Source organism: Oryctolagus cuniculus, chromosome 18, assembly GCF_964237555.1.
Source record: "Oryctolagus cuniculus chromosome 18, mOryCun1.1, whole genome shotgun sequence".
In the NCBI taxonomy this organism is placed as follows: Eukaryota; Metazoa; Chordata; class Mammalia; order Lagomorpha; family Leporidae; genus Oryctolagus; species Oryctolagus cuniculus.
Genome location: NC_091449.1, coordinates 22393532 through 22414333, shown reverse-complemented (window position 1 = coordinate 22414333; position 20802 = coordinate 22393532). Strand labels below are relative to the sequence as shown.

Here is a 20802-nt window from a genome sequence, read left to right as displayed (position 1 = left end):
ACAAAATGCCTTATGTATCCATGCCTTAATTACACTATCGGTGTAAGCACACATGAAATTATATGCAGTCAAATGCAGACCACCTGTACCCCAGGGCAAGAGGCTGAGAGGCGCACCAACCTCCCTGTTCTCCAGCGGTTCAGGTCCAGCACAGCAGTGTAGAGCACATCCACCAGCCCCAGCGTCTTCTCAGGGTCGAGGCTTCTCTGCAGCAGGGACATGGTGGCAGGGTCTTCTTTCAGGCACCTGGGCATAAATCAAATTAGTTTTGCCTGCCCTTCTTTGCAAAGATGTTTAAACAGGTCTCACAGAAAAGGCTACAACTGAGTCCAGTGTCATGGGGGCAGCTGTTTAAAGCCACTGCTTATGATACCAGCATCCCATGAGTGCATGTTTGAGTCCTGGCTGCTCCACTTCTGAGCCAGCTCCCGTTAACACGCCCGGGAAAGCAGTGCAAGATGCTCCAAGTGTTTGGGCCTCTGCCACCCACACAGGAAACCTGGAAGGAGTTTCAAGGCTCCTGGCTTCAGTCTGGCCCAGCCCCAGCCATTGAGGCCATTTGGGGGCTGAGTCAGCAGATGGAAGATCTCCGTCTCCCCTGTTAGGCAGAGTTAGAGGGAGAGAAGAGACACATCAGAGATCTTCCATCCGCTAGTTCACTTCCCAATGGCTACAGTGGCTGGGGCTGGGCCAAGTGGAAGCCAAGACCCAGGAGTTCCATCCAGATCTCCCATATGGGTAGCAGGGGACCCAGTACTTAGGCCATCTTCTGCTGCTTTCCTAGGTGCATTAGCAGGGAGCTGGATTGGAAGTAGAGCAGTCAGGACCTGAATCGATACTCATATGAGATGTCAGTGTTACAGGTAACCACAACACCAGCCCCAAAATAAATCTTAAAAAAAAAAAAAAAAAAGTAAACAACAACAACAAAAGGCTACAACCTACATACTTTGGGCACCCAATAAAAATTCAATAATTATCAAAAAAATTTAGAGAACAGGGCTTAACATGGGTACCTGCTATTCTTTAGGAGAAGGAAGCAATAGGGCCCCACTGGAGTCCTCCGATAAGAAATACAGATGTTTCTTAATTTAAGATGGACATATGTCCTAATAAACCCATACTAAGCTGACAATATCCTAAGTCAAAAATGCATTTAATACATCTAACTTACCAAACACCACAGTTCATCCAAGTTTGCCTTAAATGGGCTCAGCGTATGTGTATTAGCCTGCAGTTGGGCAAATATCTAATACACAAAATGCATTCTAAGAAAGTGCTGAGCATCTCATGTAATTGTGTATATTGAAACTGAAAAACAGAATGACTGTATGAACAGACTTCAGCAACACCCTATAACTGAGAAGTCTTAAGTTGAACCACTGTAAGTCAGGGACCATCTGTACATATTTGGTCCCTGCCTCCAATTCCTGACACAGAGCTCCTAAAACCTTAACTTCCATGGTGATGGGGGGACAAGGAGCATCTTTTGTTCTGATATTTGGTCTTTGATCCCAGTCCCTGACACAGAGCTCCAAAGGCCCTCGGAATTTCCTGGGTGATTGGTGTATCTTCTGTGCTGCTGAGACTATCTGTGTGGAGCTAAAGACAGCCTAAGAACAAACCAGGACTAAAACCTTGGGACTTTTACCCTCTAGAGATGGAGGAAGAGAGTTGTGAGTTTACAACCAATTATACCTACATGAAGCAGCTGCCACAAAAATTTCTAAGTTACAGGGTTCACAGAACCCCCAGGGTGGCGAACACATTGAAATGCTGGGAGGGGGTGCTCCTGGAGGGTGTACGGAAGCTCTGTGCCTCTCCCCACATCCCTTGCTCTATATGCCTCTTCAGCTGGCTGCTCACCTGCATCTATTCTAACATCCTTTAAAATAAATCAGTAAATGTAAATAAATCTTTCCTTGAGTTCTGTGAGCCATTATAGCAAATTGCCAAACCTGAGGGCTGGATTATGAGACCCTCCAGTTAAAGCCAGTTAGTAAGAGGGACAGATGACAGCCTGGGATTTGGAATTGGCATCTGAGTGGAGAGCAGTCTTAGGGGACTGAGCTCTTAATTTGCACTAATTCCAAGTAGGAATTACCTAAGAAACTAAGAGTCAACAGGGGGAAAAAACACTCATGGTCTTCCACCTGGACTCACCACAAATTTCTGAGTAGTTAAGAATCATGGGCGGTGCTGTGGCGCAGCAGGTAAAGCTGCCACCTGTAGTGCCAGCATCCCATATGCCAGTTCAACTCCACTTCTGATCCAGCTCTCTGCTGTGGCCTGGGAAAGCAGTGGAGGATGGCCCAAGTGCTTGGGCCCCTGCACCCATGTGGGAGACCTGGAGGAAGCTCCTGGCTCCTGGCTTCGGATTGGGGCAGTTCTGGCTGTTGCGGCCATCTGGGGAGTGAACTAGCAGATGGAAGACGGACTCTCTTTGCCTCTCCTTCTCTCTCTGTGTAACTCTGACTTTCAAATAAATAAATAAATATATCTTAAAAAAAAAAAAAAAAGGATCAACACTAACTTGCCAGGGGGTGGCAGGCATTTGGTACAGTCGTTAAGATGCCACCTGGGGCATCCACAGCCCCATAGAAGAGTGCCTTGGTTCAAGTCCTGGCTCTGCTTCAGATTCCAGTTTCCTGTTAATGCACCCTTGGTGGCAGCAAGATGATTGCTCAAGTACTCGGGTCTCTGCTGCCCATCTGGGAGCCCCAGATTGAGTTCTGGGCTCCTGGATCTGACCTGGACAGGCCTAGCTATTGCAGGTATTTGGAGAGTGAGTCAGCAGATGGAAGATCTCTCTCTCTTTCTTTCCCTCTCTCCCTCTTTCAGTCTGCCTTTCACATAAATAAAAAATTAAAATAAAAAAAATTAAGTTGTATGATACTAAGTGTCCAAAGTAAATTAAGAGAGATGTTTAGTGTGAAAAACATATGCAACTTGGTTGTTAGGAGTGTTGTGTGAGTACAGGAAACAATGGTTTTCCTTGTAGCTCTCCATGGATTTCTATCTTTTTTGTTTTGGTTTCATTTTTGTTTTTAAAGATTTATTTATTGGGCTGGCGCTGCGGCTCAATTGGCTAATCCTCCGCCTAACGGCGCTGGCACACCGGGTTCTAGTCCTGGTCAGGGCGCCGGATTCTGTCCCGGTTGCCCCTCTTCCAGGCCAGCTCTCTGCTGTGGCCAGGGAGTGCAGTGGAGGATGGCCCAAGTGCTTGGGCCCTGCATCCCATGGGAGACCAGGAGAAGCACCTGACTCCTGGCTCCTGGCTCCTGCCTTCAGATAGGCGCGGTGCGCTGGCTGCAGCGCGCAGGCCGCAGCGGCCATTGGAGGGTGAACCAATGGCAAAAGGAAGACCTTTCTCTCTCTCTCTCTCTCTCTCTCTGTCCACTCTGCCTGTAAAAAAAAAAAAAAAAATTATTTATTTATTTGAAAGTCAGAGTTACAGAGATAGAGGGATAGAGTAAGAGAATCTTCCATCCACTGGTTCACTCCACAGATGGCCACCATGGTTGGGACTGGGTCAGGACAAAGCCAGGAGCCAGGAGCTTCTTCTAGGTCTCTTAAGTGGGTAGCAGGGGCCCAAGTACTTAGGCTATCTTCTGCTTCTTTTCCCAGGCCATAAGCAGGGAGCTGGATCAGAAGTGGAGCAGCCAGGACTCGGATCAATGCACATATGGGATGCTGGCATTGTAGGTGGCGGCTTTACCTTTTTCTTTTTTAACAAAGATTTATTTATTTATTTGAAAGGCAGTTTACAAAGACAGAAAGGGAGGGAGGGAGGAAGGGGAGGGAGGGGGGAAGAGGAAGAGGAAGAGAGAGAGAACACCTTCTATCTGCTGGTTCACTAACGGCCACAATAGCAAGAGCTGGGCCAGTCTGAAGCCAGGAGCCAAGAGCTTTTTTTGGGTATCTCAAGTGGGTGGCAGGGCCCAAAGACTTGGGCCTTCTGCTGCTTTTCCAGGCACATCAACAGGCAGGTAGGTAGGAAAGAGCATCTGGGACTCAAACCGGTGCTCATATGGAAAGCAGGCATCTTAACCCACTCCGCCACAACGCAGGGCCCCCGTCCCTGGATTTCTATCTGGAGTCTGTTTAGTAGGAAGAAAAGGACTCAATGAGGAGCTGCTTCTTGACGTTCTGATGTCCTCTCGCCGTCCGACATCTGGTCGGGCCCTCATTTTCCTCCCTGCCCCGTTCATATCTGAGGCCTGGCACAGTATGTGCCGCTTCCATAGCATGTTGCACCTATACCCAAGAATCCAAGAGTCAGTGTGGGGAAAACACACTCATGGTCTGCCCCCGGACTCACCACTAATTTCAGGTAAGCAACAAACACAGCCTTCCCATAAGCCATAATTTATTAATTATCACAAGCTGATTTTATCCTTTCCATGATGACTACTTCATCCCCCCTTCTCTCCCCTCCAAGCTGTGCTGTCACCTCTCTCATCTCAATTCTCACTAAATTGAGAAAATGCCTGAAAGCAGATGAGATCTGCTTTGTGTTGCCTCACCACTAACTCTAACAGACACCTGTGTCTGTGTCCACACATCCTGCCCTCCTTCCTGTCTTACCTAAGATGTGGCCTGATCTTACCACCAGGGTGCCGGATGCCACATACCCTTGGCTTCCCAAGCATCATGTAATCACCCATTGCTTCCCAGAGAAACTCCTTTTGGCACTCAAATCAGCCTCCCTAACCGCCTTCTCTAGGCCCCACATTCCACTACAGATACTGACCTATTTCTCCACTTGCTGCTTTATCTCCTATTCTCCTCTTCCTCTACACTAATGGGGCTGCATTCCCTAACTCCACTAAAACAGCTTTTATCAAACTTAGATCTTGCCAAGTTGAGGGTCAGTATCTGTTTGTACTTGACTTGGTCTCTTGGCCACATTCTTCAGTTTCAGAGACCCCATATCCACATCCACTCATTCCCTCCTTCCCACCTGCCACCTCACTGGCAGCTCCTTTTAGGTCTTCTCTGCCAGCTCCCCTGCTCCTCTTCTCTCCTAACACTTCTGGAGGGGGAAATGCTCCAGGGCTGTCTTGCAGCTTTATCTCTAACTCTCAGGTTTCCTTCAACAGACTAGACACCTTACTCCTGAGTTCCATCATCCTATACCCAATTGTGTCCCGAACGCTCTTCTACATACCTTATGTAGAAGCATCTCAAAGGTAACCTGATCAGCTCAACTCTTGATTCTCTCTCTCCCTGCCAAAGCCACTACACACATACACACAGAGAATACGAGGAACTTCTCCAGAAGTAAACAACACAACTGCCTACTTCCAATCTATAAATCAGCTCAAATTCCCTCACATGCTACATCCAATCCATCAGCAAATCCTGACAGCTCTCCTTCCAAAATATATTCTGAATCCAAGCACTTCTCACCATGCCTCTTATCACTACTCCCCTCCAGGAAACCAAAACCTCTTGTGCCTCAGGACCAGGATCCCATGTGATCCTATCTCTCCTCCTGCCCCTCCAAAAATCCATCCTTCACACAGCTTCCTAGAGGGTGAATCAAATCATATCACTCCTCTGCGTAACACCTTCCAATGGCATCAGATGGTGACTGAAAAAAACAAAGGCCCTCCCCACAGCCCTCAAGGCCCTTTGTGACCTGGCCTTCCAACTTGGTATAGACCTATGGTCCACACCTGTTCCCTGAATGGGCTGACCACATCTCAAGTCCTTTGCTTTTGTTGATGCCTTCATTTGGACTTTTCTTCCCTGAGATCCTGGCATGGCCAACTGGTTGTCCAGGTTTCCACTGTCTGTTCAAGGCACCTGAACCAGAAGCCTTTTCTGAGAGGGAGACGTGAACAACATAGGTCCCAGAGGAAGACATTGCTAGATCCTGGGAACTCTGGGGGTTAAATGTGAAAGAACTGAACACCTGTGAAGCCACCCTAAAGAGACACCAGGACTTCCCAACATGAATTTGGCTTGAGAAGAAATGCATCTTCAAGGATGAGACCTGGCTAGTCCCAGACGCGAGCCAGACTCTGTTAGTGCCTACTCAACCCTGGGAGAGAATGGATTCTCTCAGGCTGCCATCAGTGATGATCAGGACACACCTGCTCCAGGCTACCAAGCCAATTTCTGGTGGAAACTTTGCGTGTCACTGATTTTGCTCACTAGGAGAGCATTTACTGCTCATGCAAAAAGGAGTACTATAGTACCTGGTGGCAGTAATTTCTTTTTTTCGGAAAAAAAAAAAAAAATCAACCGACATTTTAATTTTATTCAACAGTTTGAGAACTGATCAACGAAATGGTTTTAAACCTCTCCTGCTGACAAATCACCAAGACTTGCTTAAAACCTCCTATTTGTTCTTAAGATTAAAAACTCAGTTCCCTCAAGGCCCCCATAATTCTTGACTTTAGCACCTACATCTCCATACAACGCCAGTTCATTCCTCAGGCTGTGTTTGCTATCCTTCTGACTGGAATGCTCTCCCTACGTGCTCTCCACAGGGCTGGCTCCTGTCAAATCAAATGTCACAAACTTGAAAAGACCCTTCCTGCCTGACTTCTCATCCTACATAGTCTCTCCTCCACCTCAGTCGCGGTTGTTCCCTATCACAAAGCATCATCCTCCTCTGAACTCCTTCCTACATCTACCAGTGTGAACTCATCTCTTACACTGTCTCGCTGTCTCCTCCTCTCCACTGCTAAGCCAGCTCTGTGAGGCACAGGGACCCTGTCTATCTTGTTCATGATTAACTTCCCAGAGCCCAGAATAGTGTTTGGCTCAGGGTAGGTATTCAGTAAGTATTTGTTGAAATAAAGGATAGGGGCCGGCGCTGTGGCTCACTAGGCTAATCCTCCGCCTTGTGGCGCCGGCACACCGGGTTCTAGTCCCGGTCAGGGTGCTGGATTCTGTCCCAGTTGCCCCTCTTCCAGGCCAGCTCTCTGCTGTGGCCAGGGAGTGCAGTGGAGGATGGCCCAGGTGCTTGGGCCCTGCACCCCATGGGAGACCAGGATAAGTACCTGGCTCCTGCCATCGGATCAGCGTGGTGCGCCGGCCGCCGGCCGTGGCGGCCACTGGAGGGTGAACCAGCGGCAAAAGGAAGACCTCTCTCTCTGTATCTCTCTCTCACTGTCCACTCTGCCTGTCAAAAATAAAAATAAAAAATAAAAAATAAATAAGAAATAAAGGATAGGTTAAGCACAAAAATTATGACAGCTTAAAAATGTAATATATGGGCCAGCGCTATGGCACAGCGCGTTAAAGCCTTGGCCTGAAGTGCCAGCATAATATATGGACACCAGTTCTAGTCCCATCTGCTCCTCTTCCGATCCAGCTCTCTGCTATGGCCTGACAAAGCAGTGGAAGATGGCCCAAGTCCTTGGGCCCCTGCACCCACGTGGGAGACCTGGAAGAAGCTCCTGACTCCTGGCTTCGGACAGGTGCAGCACCGGCCATTGTAGCCGTCTGGGGAGTGAACCAGCGGATGGAAGACCTCTCTGTCTCTACCTCTCTCTGTAACTCCTTCAAATAAATAAATCTTTAAAAAAAAATGTAATATATTACTCTAGAAGAAAACACATTTGGAAGCTAGACCCTAAAAGCACAGCATATAACAAATTCTTGACTTCCTTTTTTCATCAATATCACTTTTCCTAAGATAAAATAAGCAACTACTTCTGTTTGGATTCTTCTCAACAAGCCCATATTTTGTAAAGGTTAAACATCCCTAATCTAAAATGTTCCAAAACCCAAAATTTTTTGAGCACTGACATGATACTACTTCTGGAAAATTCCACAGCTGGCCTCATGTGATGGGTCATAACCAGAATTCAAGTCACTAAAGTAGACTATAAGATTACCCTGAGCCTTTGTGTATAAGGTATGTATGGAACATAAATGAGTTTCATGTTTAGACTTGGGTCCTATCCCTGAGATACCTCACACACATGCAAATATTCCAAAATCATAAAAAATTCAAAATACCAAACAACTCTGGTCCCAACAGTTTCAAATAAGCAATAGGCACCCTAAAATTCAAAAGAAAAACAAAACAAAAAGCTAAAATATGTTGTATCATTACCAAAAGCAGACAGCAGAGGGAGCCTCTGCAAAGAAGTCCAGTTTTCAAGGTCTTTTTCAAGCAGGTGAAATGGATTACAAATGGGCCAAATTTTGCAAGTAAATCTAAGTGTTAACCTTTTAGTATTAGCTGTTCACATTTACCCAACTATCCAAAGTTCAAACTGCTTTCCTCAAAATGGGAAACTTGATGAAGTTTAATTAGTATGTTATTAATGAGAACTTGAGTTGGAAAAATGAATTCAGAATCCAGAAACAAAAATCTTACAGAAAAGAGAGTTTCTGTTGTTTGATGGAAATGAAGATATGTAATATAAATTTACCATGAATTTCAGGACACAGTATACCACCAACAATAAAATTAGAGGCCAGCATTGTGGGGCAGTGGGTTAAGCCACAGCTTGCAATGCGGCATCTCACACTGCTTCCAATCCAGTCTCCTACTAGTACTCCTGGGAAGGCAGTGGAAGCCAGCCCAAGTGCTTGGGTTCCTGCTACCCATGTGGGAGACCAGTATTTGGTCTGGCCCATAGCTTGCTGTTGCTATCATTTGGGGAGTGAAGCAGGGGATGCCATACCAGTATCTCAGTCTTTCAAATAAATAAATCTCAAGAACAACAACAAAAAAGCATGCAATTTAAACTTCTGGATAGGGGATACTCATAGAAGGATTGGGGACAAAAATACAGTGCTCACCCTCACCCTTACTTAATATAATATTTCAACAAATTCTGGGGTTGATGTTTACCCTAGAAGTAGGATGCCCACACACCACACCAGAGTACCTGGGCTCAATTCCTGGCTCTGACTCCTGATTTCAGCTTCCTGCCAATGCAGAGCTTTGAAGGCAATAGCAGTAGTTCAAGTATTTGGGTTCCTCTTGGATTTCCTTACTGGCTCTTGGCTCTAGTCTGCAGCTGGCCTAGCCCTGGACATTTTGGACATTTTTGGGGAGTGAGCCAGCAGATGGGAGCTTTCTCTAAAACGCTTTTGGTAGAATCTACTTTTGCACCCTCACATTGGGATGCTGGTATCCCCTATCAAAGAGTACACAGTTCACATCCCAGCTCCTCTTCTGATGCAACTTCCTCCTAATGAGTATCCTGGGAGGCAGCAGATGATGGTTTAAGTTCTTGGGTTTTTACCACCAATGTGGGAGACCCAGAACTACTTTGAGATTCTTGGTTTCAGTCAAGTTTATAACTCTGGTTGTTGTAGGCATCTGGGGAGTAAACCAGCAGAGAAGGGTCTCTTCCACTTTAATTCACTTAGGCACGTGGGGGCCAGCATCGGGGTGCAGCAGGTAAAGCTACAGCCTGAAGTGCCAGCATCTCACAAGGGATGCTCCATTTCTGATTCAGCTCCCTCCTAATGATCTGGAAAAGCAGAAGATGTTAAGTGCTTCAGCTCCTGCTACCCACGTGGGAGACCTGGAAAAAGCCCCTGGCTCCTGGCTTTGGTCTGGCCAAGTCCTAGCTATTGTGGCTACCTGGGGAGTGAACCAGTGACTGGAAGATTTTTTTGTCTGTCTCTTCCTCTCTCTGTAATTCTTCCAAACAAATAAGTAAATCTTAAAAAAAAAAAAAAAAAAAAAAAACTTTAGGCAACGATAGTAACTCTGTTCTTTACTATCTCCATCTCTTCCTACTTAAATGATTTAAATGTTTTCTCCATGGTTAATACTCATTCAGATTACAATTTTAATAGCAAATGTCCCCACAAAGGGAATTTTTCTATAGTAAATATTTAAAATTCATGATGAGAGATTACTATTTAAAGGAATTCTTCGTAACTTAAAAAAAGCAAATGTCTTCCAATAGATACTTAATTTTTGCTACATTCCAATAAAGCTATGAAGCCAATCCTTATAGTGAAACACATGTACCTCTCAGACAAATACCTACAGGTAGACCTGGGAACTGCTGAGGTCGCTGAGGTCATATCCCATAAAGCTTTTTTTTTTTTTTTGAAAATTTATTTATGTGAAAGGCAGAGTCAGAGGGAGAGACAGACAGGGAAGAGAGAGAGATCTTTCATCTATGGTTCACTCCCCAAATGGCCACAAGGGCCAGTAATGGACCAAGCCAAAGACCCATCCAGGTCTTCCAAGCATGTGGCAGGGTCCCCAAGTACTTGAGCGATCATCCACTGCTCTTTCAGGCACAGCTGCAGGCAGCTGGATTGGAAGTGCAGCAGCTGAGACTGGAACCAGTGTTCATATGGGATGCTAGAGTCATGGGCAGTGGCTTAATCTGCTATGCCATAATGCTGGCCCCTATTTTAGACTTCTGGTATACTAAACTGCCCTTTAGAAAGGCTGTGGGATTTGCTCTCCATTTAACAATCTCTGCCTGTTTTCGTAGTCTGACCCAAAACACTACTGTCACATTAAATATCGTTACTCTAAAGCAATTTAGTATTTTGGACAAAATGACATCATATTGTTGGTTTTCTTACTTGTTTCTTATGTGTCTTATTTTCTGGTTTATCTGATCATGTTCCATGCCCATTTTCTGATTTGTAGGAGCTTTCTTTTTAAAAAAAAATTCTTTTTTTTTTTTTTTTTTTTTTTTATTTGACAGTGGAGAGACAAAAACAGAAAGGGAGAAAGAGCTCGCATTCACTGCTTCATTCCCCAGTGCCTGTACTGGCCAGCTCTCTCAGGCTCCCAAGGAAGCAGGAACCCCATTACATGCATCATCACCCATGCCTCCCAAGGTCTGCACTGGCAGGAAGCTGGAGCTAGCAACTGAATTCAGGCACTCCAGTGTGGGACAGGGATGCCTCAACTGCTAACTATAGGAGTGGTTCCTACCAGAGCATTAAAAACAAACAAAAAAGAACAATTCTTAGTTGTGTTACAAGTATAGTAACTGAAAATGGTTCAGTTTGTTTCCAAATTGACACTGAGTGTGTAAAGACAGGAGCACAAAATCAGCAGGGTTGTAGGAGGAACAGATGAAGAAGAAAAATTTTATGCTCTCCATTCAGCTGTAGAGAAACACTGGAGACATAGAGGAAATGATGTACTATGTTTCAAAGCTGTGGACTTTTCTAACAAAGAAAGATAATACTGCTCCTTATTCAAAGGTGTAGAACGGGTTAGTTACATATGGTCAATGAGACTACTTGCAGACATCACTGCTTCCTCATCATGGACTAGTAATCATGACACAGGCCACTAACAGACCATTGCTGCTCACTGACCTGCACATGTAGAAAGACCTGCCATGTCAGCTGTCAGGGGTTTGTTCAAAACAAAGCAATCATTTAAAAAATGTGCAAGCTTCAATCAGAGCTTAGGCTTCAGCTAATGTAAGAGTCACATTACCATGTGGATGGGACTTGAACCACGATTCTGGAGCCTTCTAAACTGATCTGGGGTGCATAGGCTTCTTTATTCTCAATCTGTGCTGTGTCGACCACCACCTGCGAGAGAAACAGAAACAGCAACCAGCTTGCAGAGAGGAAAACATATCCAACACACAAGCCTATGGATGCCGAGTACTGGCAAGAACAACTTCCCTGCATGAGCTATGCCAAGGAGAGTCACGGGCCCCATGAAGACAACAGTGAGTAACAAAGATGACTGAATGTACAACACTTCTTTAAACAGAAGCCATGTTCTGGGTGTGGCATTTGCTGAATATTGTAAGAATCTTTCCAAACCATAAATATATTAATTAGGAATGACTTTATTTCCTTTGTTCTAGTTATTTTTTATACTATACACTTGAAAAAAATAGAAATGTCACTAAAAGTCAAACTAATACCTCAGAAAAGCTCAACCGTAATGACTGACTACAAGCCAAAAGTGGATGAAGTTTTTCGAAGATTCTTTTATCCTCAATCATCAACAGAAACAGAACTACTTCAGGAAAAAGAACCAAACCTTGTTTCAAGGATTTCCTCTTATTTAGGAGGGGGAGTTTCTATATACGATCTGAAGAGTAACAAAGTAATGAAAGCATTTTCGAATGACAAAAAGAATTTCAAGAAAATCCTAAGACACCTTGAATATCAAACCTGTAAAATTTCAGATGGGGTGAAGCTGCACAGCGTTCTTATCAGGGCTCCAAGCCGAGCCTCTGCTGGAGCCAATTTCCATCCCACTGCTGTAAACAAGAGTTCCCACAGCTGGTGCTTTGGAAAAGGCTTCCTGTCCGAGGAACAGCTATTATGGGACCACACAGGTGTTTCCTCAGGCCTCCCACCCCAGAACCATAATCTAATGGTTCTTTGTCAGTCACACACAAAGGTGCCCTACAATCAAGGGCTAAAGAACCAGGAAGAATGTCTGCTCTCTGAATAAGACAATTTTTTTTCTTTTAACTTACAATGTTTTCTAAAGACTGCCTGTGTGTGTGTGTTCTTCCACACGCCTTTCCTGAGAACACACTGCCACATGGCTCACCCTAGTTTCAGTTCAATGGTCTTTGTACCATGCATCACTCCCCTAAAGCATCCTCTACATTGCAGCAGTGGAGAGCAGACTACAGATTTCTCTTGGGGGTTCCTTTACTGAGGAGCAGATCCTAAAGGAAATCACTAGTGAGGACAGGCCCACATCTGACCTGTACAAGGCCGCACTGTGACGAGCTGGGCCACCTGCCTGAGTCCTCATCTGAGTGCCTTTCTCTACTCCTGCTACGCCTGTGTTCCAACCCCCAATCGAGACTTCAGGATCTTCGCCTTTCTTTCTCCCTTTCTTTGGCTTCACGCTCTAGTCGTTGCCGTTCTTTCTCTCTCTCTAATTCTCTATCAAAACTAGAAGACCCGTGGCCCTCTCAATGGTGACTTCTACTTCTTGATATTCTTGGGGACCTCCGTGGACTCAGTGATCTCCTTGGAGACCTTGAACCCTCATCTGAGTGAAACTAAAGGACAGTAACCTCCCCACAGCTCTTTCTATGTGAATAGTCAGGACTCACACTAAATATCCGTTCTTTCATTTTCTTAATCTCTAATTAACTTCCTCTAACTTCTGACTGAAATGCTGTATCTTTTTAGAAAGAAAGCAGATATAATGTGCCTGGGAAAGCAGCAGAAGAGGTCCCAGTGCTTGGGCCTCTGTACCCATGTGGGAGAGATCCGGAAGAAACTCCTGACTCCTGGCTTCAGCCTGGCCATTGAGGCCATTTGGGGAGTGAACCAGCAGAAGGAAGATTTCTCTCTCTTTATCTTCCTCTAATTCTTTCAAATAAATAAATAAGTCCTTAGAAAGAAAGAAAGAAAGGAAGATGCTTCTATAGGGTTGGCATTTGGTGCTGTGGACTGCTTGAGATGCCCACATCCCATATTAGAGTGCCTGGTTCAATCCTGGCTTCCTGCTTCCAAGCCAACTTCCCACTGAAGGGAACCCTGGGAGCAATAGATGATGACTAAGGTAGTTGGGTCCCTCTCTCCCACAAGGGAGACCCAGACTGAGTCTCAGGTTCCTGGCTTTGGCCTGGCCCATCCCCGGCTGTCGCACGCATTTGGGGAGTAATTCAGGGCATAGAAGATCTCTCTCTCTCTCTGTTACTCTGCCTTTCAAATAAATAAATACATAAATACATAAATCTAAAAAAAAAAAGAAATGGAAACAAAATGGGGGGGGTGGTGTTTACTAGAAAATGGACACAAGTACGTAAGGTCATTTGGGTGAATGGCACCAAGAAAAATCTAATGGTGATTTTAGCTGTTCTGAATCCCACTCAACTTTGGCAAAAGTTTTTTCTTCTCTGAAAGGTTAGAGGATCAAAACATTATTTTTAGTTGATGTGATTTAATTGCTAAGAAGGAGATAAACAGAAAGCTAGGGTTCAAAGGGACTGGTTAGAGCACTACTTATCGGCATGGTCATGGGAGGAGACCTGGAGGAAGTGATATTGGAACTGACACCAGGAAGATGAGGAGTGAGCCATGTGGAAACTGGAGTGAAAAGTATTTCCAGGTAAAAGGGCATCGTGTGCAAAGGTTTGATACAGGAAGAAGTTTGGTAAATCTGAGCAAAAGAAAAGACATCCACTGTAGCACCAGAATAGGAAGGCCAGGTCAAGGGTCCTGTCAAATTGCTACTAATGCAATGGTTTTCTTAAAATGAGGAGTGCCTTCAACATAACTTTGCAACTAGGTTCTCTGCAAGTATATACTACCAATCTGTAACACAAACAAACAAAAAAAGGTTTTATAATGTTGTTCTTCCTTTACTGTTTTCTATCTTGTCGGAATTCTGTAGCACTGAAGAACTCGGTAAAATAACCACATCCTTTCACATGTATGTGCTCACCAGTCCAGCCTGGCCAAACAGCAGCTGTACAGCCGTCTTGCAGGCACCCCGCCATGTGGACGGGCACACCTGATTTAGAACTTCAGTCACAGGAAGATCTTCCCTGGATGTGATTCCATTATAGCAGCCTGCATCTTTGATCAGCTGTAACATTGTGTGCTGGAGATGGAGAAGAAAAGAGTTCACATCCAACACAATGCCATGCAAGGTTCTCAAATGTGTGCAAATGTGTTTACATAATCATCTTCAAGAGAAAAGCACTTTATGTACACCCAAATCATGTCATTTCAGTTTCTCAAATAGTTATTATCAGTCACATTTTGGATGGCCAAGTGATCAGGTATGCTCTGCAGGCTCTGGAAACCGCGTAAGTACAGATTCCAGATTTCTATTTCCTAGCTACGTGACCAGGGGCCTCAGTTCCCCTGTCGAATGGGGGAAAAAGGCAGTATCCACTTCATAGGTAAGTATTAAATAAGACAGTGCTCAGGAAGCCATTGGCACAGTGCCTGGCAAATACAATGCTCCACAAATGGTCACTGTTACTGCAGTATTATGACAAAGTTTCTTCTCAAACATACTGATAATCATTAAACATAAGCAATATTTCATAGCATACTTTCAGCCCTTTATGTTAAACATTTGAATAAAATTATGAATAAAACTAATGTTTTGCAAATATCTCATTAAAACAGTCACCACAGTTCTGCTTTTAGGCCTCGGTTTACTGAAGAAGATCAGTGTCTCCTTCCTTGACCTTTTTTTTGTTTTTTAATCTACATTTTTCACAAGCCCTTGAGTTTCCTTTAAGAACTCTATTTCCAAGTTCATGCTCTGTTGTTGGAACCCCGTGGTAGTGGAACCCCATGGAAAGCTACCGTCTTGAGTTTCAGATTGTCAGCGGCCGACTCGTTAAAGGAGACACCCTTCAGGAAGTGCGATCCGATCTGCACAGGGACGGTGGGAAGCTCACACTGCATGGGCTGCGGGGGTGTCTGCCTCCGCCCTGTCTGCTGGGCTTCCGCCTCACTGCAGCAGCCCTGGAAAAAGTTTGGATGAAAGAGGAGAGGTGACCCAGAGCACATCTTTCAGAACACTCGATTGCATGAACTTTCCCACAGCACCTGACAGCTCCCAGGAAGAAGAGCATACCTGCAAACTTGCTTCGATTGCCTTTGGATTCAGGTGGAAGCCAGCTTTCATTGCATATTCACAGTGCCCTAAGCTTTCCAGAGCTATCTTATATGCCTACAAATAAATCATTTCCAAGAATCAAGATTGTATAGCAGGTTAAAAATGAAAAACTCCAATTAAAACAGAAATTTAAAATTTCTAGAGTTACTAAAAGACTTGAGATCAACTACTACTTTTTACCCTTTAAACTGGTTCAACATCACAACTTTAGCTCCCTCCCTCATTTCCATCCCTTGCATTTCAATATGCTGGTTCTAAAAAACATACTTGTAAAGCACTGTCAATTTTTAGATTCAGTTCCTTTAGCTGGTGCTCAGGAATTGCTGCGCTTTGGGAACAAAAGAGCTGTTGAACTTCAATTCCTGCCAGGCGGCCATCACAGCCTCTCTCTCTCAGTCTGCATGTTGCCTGCAACATAAATAGTGCTTGATAGGTAAGGGAGAATGCTACAATTATTAGCAAAATTGAAAAAATAACAACAAAAATCTAAAACTAAAAGCAGTTATTAGCAAAATTAAAACAATAACAAAAGCCTAAAACTAAAACAAACAAGAAACCACCTAAGCATTCACTATAAAGCAGAGGTTTGGATTGTTTGCATTACAAAGTGAGCAGCTTGAAAATTTGAAGGCCTAAATTAATCATCTTAAAGAGAAAGCAACCCTGATACAGCTCTGTCTTATTTTAGGTACCTTGAAAAAAAGACTTATCTATTTGTTATTTGTTTCTAATAGATGTAATTCACACATTTACCATTTACCCTGCTTTAAAAAGATAACCTTAGAATACTGGCATTTGGAGTTTCCAGAATACAAAAAGGAAGATGATATATGGTTGGGCATTCCTATACACCAAGGTAAAAAAAGTACACCAATACAGAACAGGAAAGAATATAAGCTGCAGTATTACAGGAAAAGTAGAGCTTTTAAAATTTGACTATAAAAATTAAATAACTATTGTTCAGTCATTAAACAGACTTATGGAAAGCATACGAGTTAAGACAGAAAAACATGGAAAACTGATCTGTGTAATGATGAAATGCAAAACTTATACATAAGTAAGGATTAGAAGAGAAAACAGAAAAATATTTGACTTATTAGAGGGTTGAAGGATTCAGGATAAACTTTCAATTTCCATTTTTTTTTGCAATAATACCTGTGAAGCAAATAAAATTTTTAAAAGATTTTATTTATTTATTGGAGAGGTAGAGTTACAGACTGAGGGAGAGACAGAAAGAAAGGTCTTCCATTCGCTGGTTCACTTTCCAAATTGCCACAATGGCCGGAGCTGGGCCGATTTGAAGCCAGGAGCCTTCCCAGTCTCCCATGAGGGTACAGGGGCCCAAGCACTTGGGCCATCTTTCACTGCTTTCCTGGGCCATAGCAGAGAGCTGGATCAGAAGATAAGCAGCCAGGACCAGAACTGGCACCCACATGGGATGCTGGTGCTGCAGGTAGAGGCCTAGTCCACTAAACCACAGCACCAGTCACACAAATAACATTTTAAAACTATTAACTTCTGTTCTTATAGGCCACTGCAGGAGTTCTAATATTTACTAACTTGTAAGACTACAGGAAAATAACTAGCAACTATAATGCTATGATGTCCCAAAGCATCACAAAGCATAAATATCACTCCAGCCACACCCTAAGTCCTAACAGTCTCAGTGCTGAGAACCATCTGACTCTAAGAACCTTCCAGTCACAGTTAGCCCACAGGGTGTGGTGTTAGGTACCACCAGATACATAGCGGAGAACAAACCTGGACCCTGCCTTCATGGAGCTGTAAGCCCAAAGGTAAATAAGTAAAACAGACAATTAAAAATGCAGGTAAACACAGTGAGGGAAACAGAGCACTCTAACAAGGAGCACTGTTAACTGAGATACTAGCATATAGGCTGAGAGTTAAAGGAGAAGGGAGTCATTCAATGGAAATGCAAGAGTTGTAGTAGGTGGCATGAGGGGTTGGGACCAGCAAACAGGTCCTTAATACAGGCCAGGAGCAAAGGCAGCAGTGAATAAGACAGATCCAAGGGACAAGTTGGGAGAGTGGCCACAGATAAAGCCAGCAATCAAGGCAGGAGCCAGCTTAGGCTGGGTGAGGCAGGTCACGGTATGAGGGTCGACACTTTACCCTTTACCCTAAGAAAATGAGAAACAGAGGGCTGGCGCAGTGGCGTAGCAGGTAAAGCTGCCGCCTGCAGTGCTGGCATCCCATATGGGTGTAGGTTCGAGACCCGGCTGTTCCACCTCAGATCCAGCTCTCTGCTGTGGCCTGGGAAAGCAGTAGAAGATGGCCCAAGTCCTTGGGCCGCTGCACCTGTGTGGGAGACACAGAAGAAGCTCCCGGCTCTTGGCTTCGGATCTGCACAGCTTCGGCCATTGCAGCCATCTGGGGAGTGAAAAAGCAGAGATGGAAGACCTCTCTTTCTCTCTCTCTCTCTCTCTGTGACTGTGAATTTCAAGTAAAATAAATAAGTCTTTAAAAAAAAAAAGAAATGAAAATGGTCAATATCTAATAATGCTGGATTCATTTAAAAAAAAGAAAATGAGACACAAAATCAACTAACTTTAAAATGAAAGACTGGGTATTATGTTATAGCTAGACAGGAGTAAGAATTTCTGGGGTTCCCTGCACAGCAGGGTAACTATAGGTGATGTACTATGTATTTCTCTACTAAAAGAAAAATCCAGAAGACAGGATTTTGGATGCTTATACTACAAAGCACTGTTGTTACCTGACTGGATATTGCACAATGTATATACATATAGAATGAAATATCACACAGTATCCCATGAATATGCAAAATTTTCACATGTCTGTTACAACTTTTTTTTTTTTTTTTTTTTTTGACAGGCAGAGTGGACAGTGAGAGAGACAGAGAGACAGAGAGAAACATCTTCCTTTGCCGTTGGTTCACCCTCCAATGGCCGCCGCAGCCGGCGCGCTGCGGCCAGCGCACTGCGCCTATCCGAAGGCAGGAGCCAGGTGCTTCTCCTGGTCTCCCATGGGGTGCAGGGCCCAAGCACTTGGGCCATCCTCCACTGCACTCCCTGGCCACAGCAGAGAGCTGGCCTGGAAGAGGGGCAACCGGGACAGAATCCGGCGCCCCGACCGGGACTAGAACCCGGTGTGCCGGCGCCACAAGGCGGAGGATTAGCCTACTGAGCCGCGGCGCCGGCTTGTCCGTTACAACTTTTAAAAATAACAAATAAAATAGAGCCTATGGGAAAAAAAGAGAAGAGCATCCAGTAATCTCAGCAAGGTAGTCATGATTAATGTGGATAGAAGCACTAGATCTGGGATAATGGACCTGCAGGGTTTTCTCAGCGGATTAGCTGTAGACAGGACAGAAGTGAAGGATAAATCTCAGGTTTCTCATGAGTGATCCAATATCAGATGGCCCCACTACTAGCATAGGGAAGATGTGGGGGGAAATTAGGGGCATGGGAAGATGCTAAGCCTGAGCCACCTGGGAGACATAAGGGAGGCAGCAGCTGAATTCAAGGAACTGGAGCCACAGGACACAGCTGTTCTCACACCTCTGAGGCCCTCCCTGAGAAACAGGTGGTTTTTTAAGTCCTAAAACTGAATGGAGACTGCAAGGAGGAGGGCACCTGAAAGTGAGCCCGGGGAGAGCTAGCAAAGCAGAGGAAGAAAGACTGGCCCAAGTCGGGGGACGGGGTGATGAAGAAAGATGCCTTCTTGGATGCTGTGAGGTGGTATTTCTGCAAGGTGCTGAATAGAGCTAAAAAGGTTCCCTGGATCTGACAACACAGAGAGCAGACCCTCTAACCTTGACGAGAAAAGGCATGTTCTTGTGTAGCAGTGGAAGCCAGACTGCAGAGAGATGGATGACGCTTATATACAAAGTTTCAAAGTATGCCAAATAATACTTAACATCATACATGTATAATACATGTAAGATACAAAATACTTTACATGCACATACAGTAAATTTACACAACAAGAGTCATAGACTTCAAATGTGAAAGAAGTCATTTATAGAGAGGAAGGGAGATGAGCAAGACAGTGGAGAGGTACTAAGCAGATCCAATGCCATCTGTAACAATACTTTTCTGATAGAAATAAAGGGCACAAAGAAAACGCTGGAAAAGTTAAGACTGATTTGCCAAAGCTAGAAGGAAGACACATTGAGGTATATGATATTTGCTATATGCTTGAGGTACTTCATATTAATTACTTTTTAGAATGAATAGAAGCTGAGAAAAAAGTATTCTTTTTTTTTTTTTTTTTTTTTGGTATTCAATTCTTTTAAGAAATTGGCTGTGAAAAGAGCAGAGAAACAGGGCAGGGCAGGGTGGATTCTGCTGGAAACATGACTGGGCACTGGCAGAACAGGCTGAGAGGAGACACAGGGTCCCACCACAGAGGCCAGGCCCTCAAGGATGGGCGCAAGGTGGGGTGAACCCTGGACAGGAGGAGAGGATGCCGCCTCAGTTGTTGTGAAGGGGAAGGAAGAAAAAACGGGTCTGAAGTGGGGGTGGTGGAGGGGCTGCTGCTGGGTGGATTCTATTTTCTGTGCAGTGTTGGGTAGAAGCAAATGGAGTGCAAAGGGGACAAACTGAATTCAGTGGAGAAACCGGTCACGGTGAGGCAGTCAAGGGGTGGCCAGGAGGCATCTTATGGAGTGGGTTTTTGGCATGAATGATGTCAGCAAATGGGGCAGAGAAGACATGGTCAAATACTAAGGTCTGTGAATGTAAGCTCACTAGAAAGGAGACTGGAACCCAGGAGCCAGGAAAACTCGCAGGGTTGTAAAGCAAGAGAACAAGTTGAAGTGGATTTGGGGGCACTGCCCAGCAGACAAGGCCGTCCCCCATATGGCCTCAACTGACATATCAAGACCTTTCTGATAAACAGCAAGAAAGCCTTAGGAAAGCCTTTAACATGAAAGACCAAAACCAAACAAGCCAACAAGAAAAAGAAACTGAAAGGAAATTCAAAAGAAATGGCAACAATCTAAAAACTGAAATAAGAAAATCAGACATGGTACAATGTTAAAATGTGAAAAATCATATTTAAAAATTTGATTAAAGGGAATTTTTAAAACATAAAATATTTTGCCAATTTAATTAGGAGTGATTAAAACTAGAATCATAATAAATCAATATGAATTATCTTTGACTTTGTAAATGGAGCAATAATCGTAACTTGGAAGGATATATTTTCTTTCTCTCGCTGGAAATGAAGGGGTACTAAAATGCCTAGAAAAAATGTGTTATCACTGGTAACTGGGC

At 44.3% G+C, this 20802-nt stretch overlaps 1 protein-coding gene across 11 annotated transcripts in view; it reads right to left on the bottom strand.

Moving 5' to 3' along the window:
• The window catches only part of GARRE1 (granule associated Rac and RHOG effector 1), a 98587-nt gene that overhangs the window by 11276 nt on the left and 66509 nt on the right, over positions 1-20802 (bottom strand). For all 11 annotated transcript variants that reach the window (XM_051846733.2, XM_051846738.2, XM_051846736.2 and 8 more), the window contains 6 exons: positions 15809-15949; positions 15500-15595; positions 15226-15387; positions 14348-14506; positions 11408-11505; positions 121-246 (listed from right to left, as the gene is read on the bottom strand). In XM_051846733.2, the coding sequence (XP_051702693.1) occupies positions 121-246; positions 11408-11505; positions 14348-14506; positions 15226-15387; positions 15500-15595; positions 15809-15949 (782 nt within the window). The remainder of the gene's footprint in view (positions 1-120; positions 247-11407; positions 11506-14347; positions 14507-15225; positions 15388-15499; positions 15596-15808; positions 15950-20802) is intronic.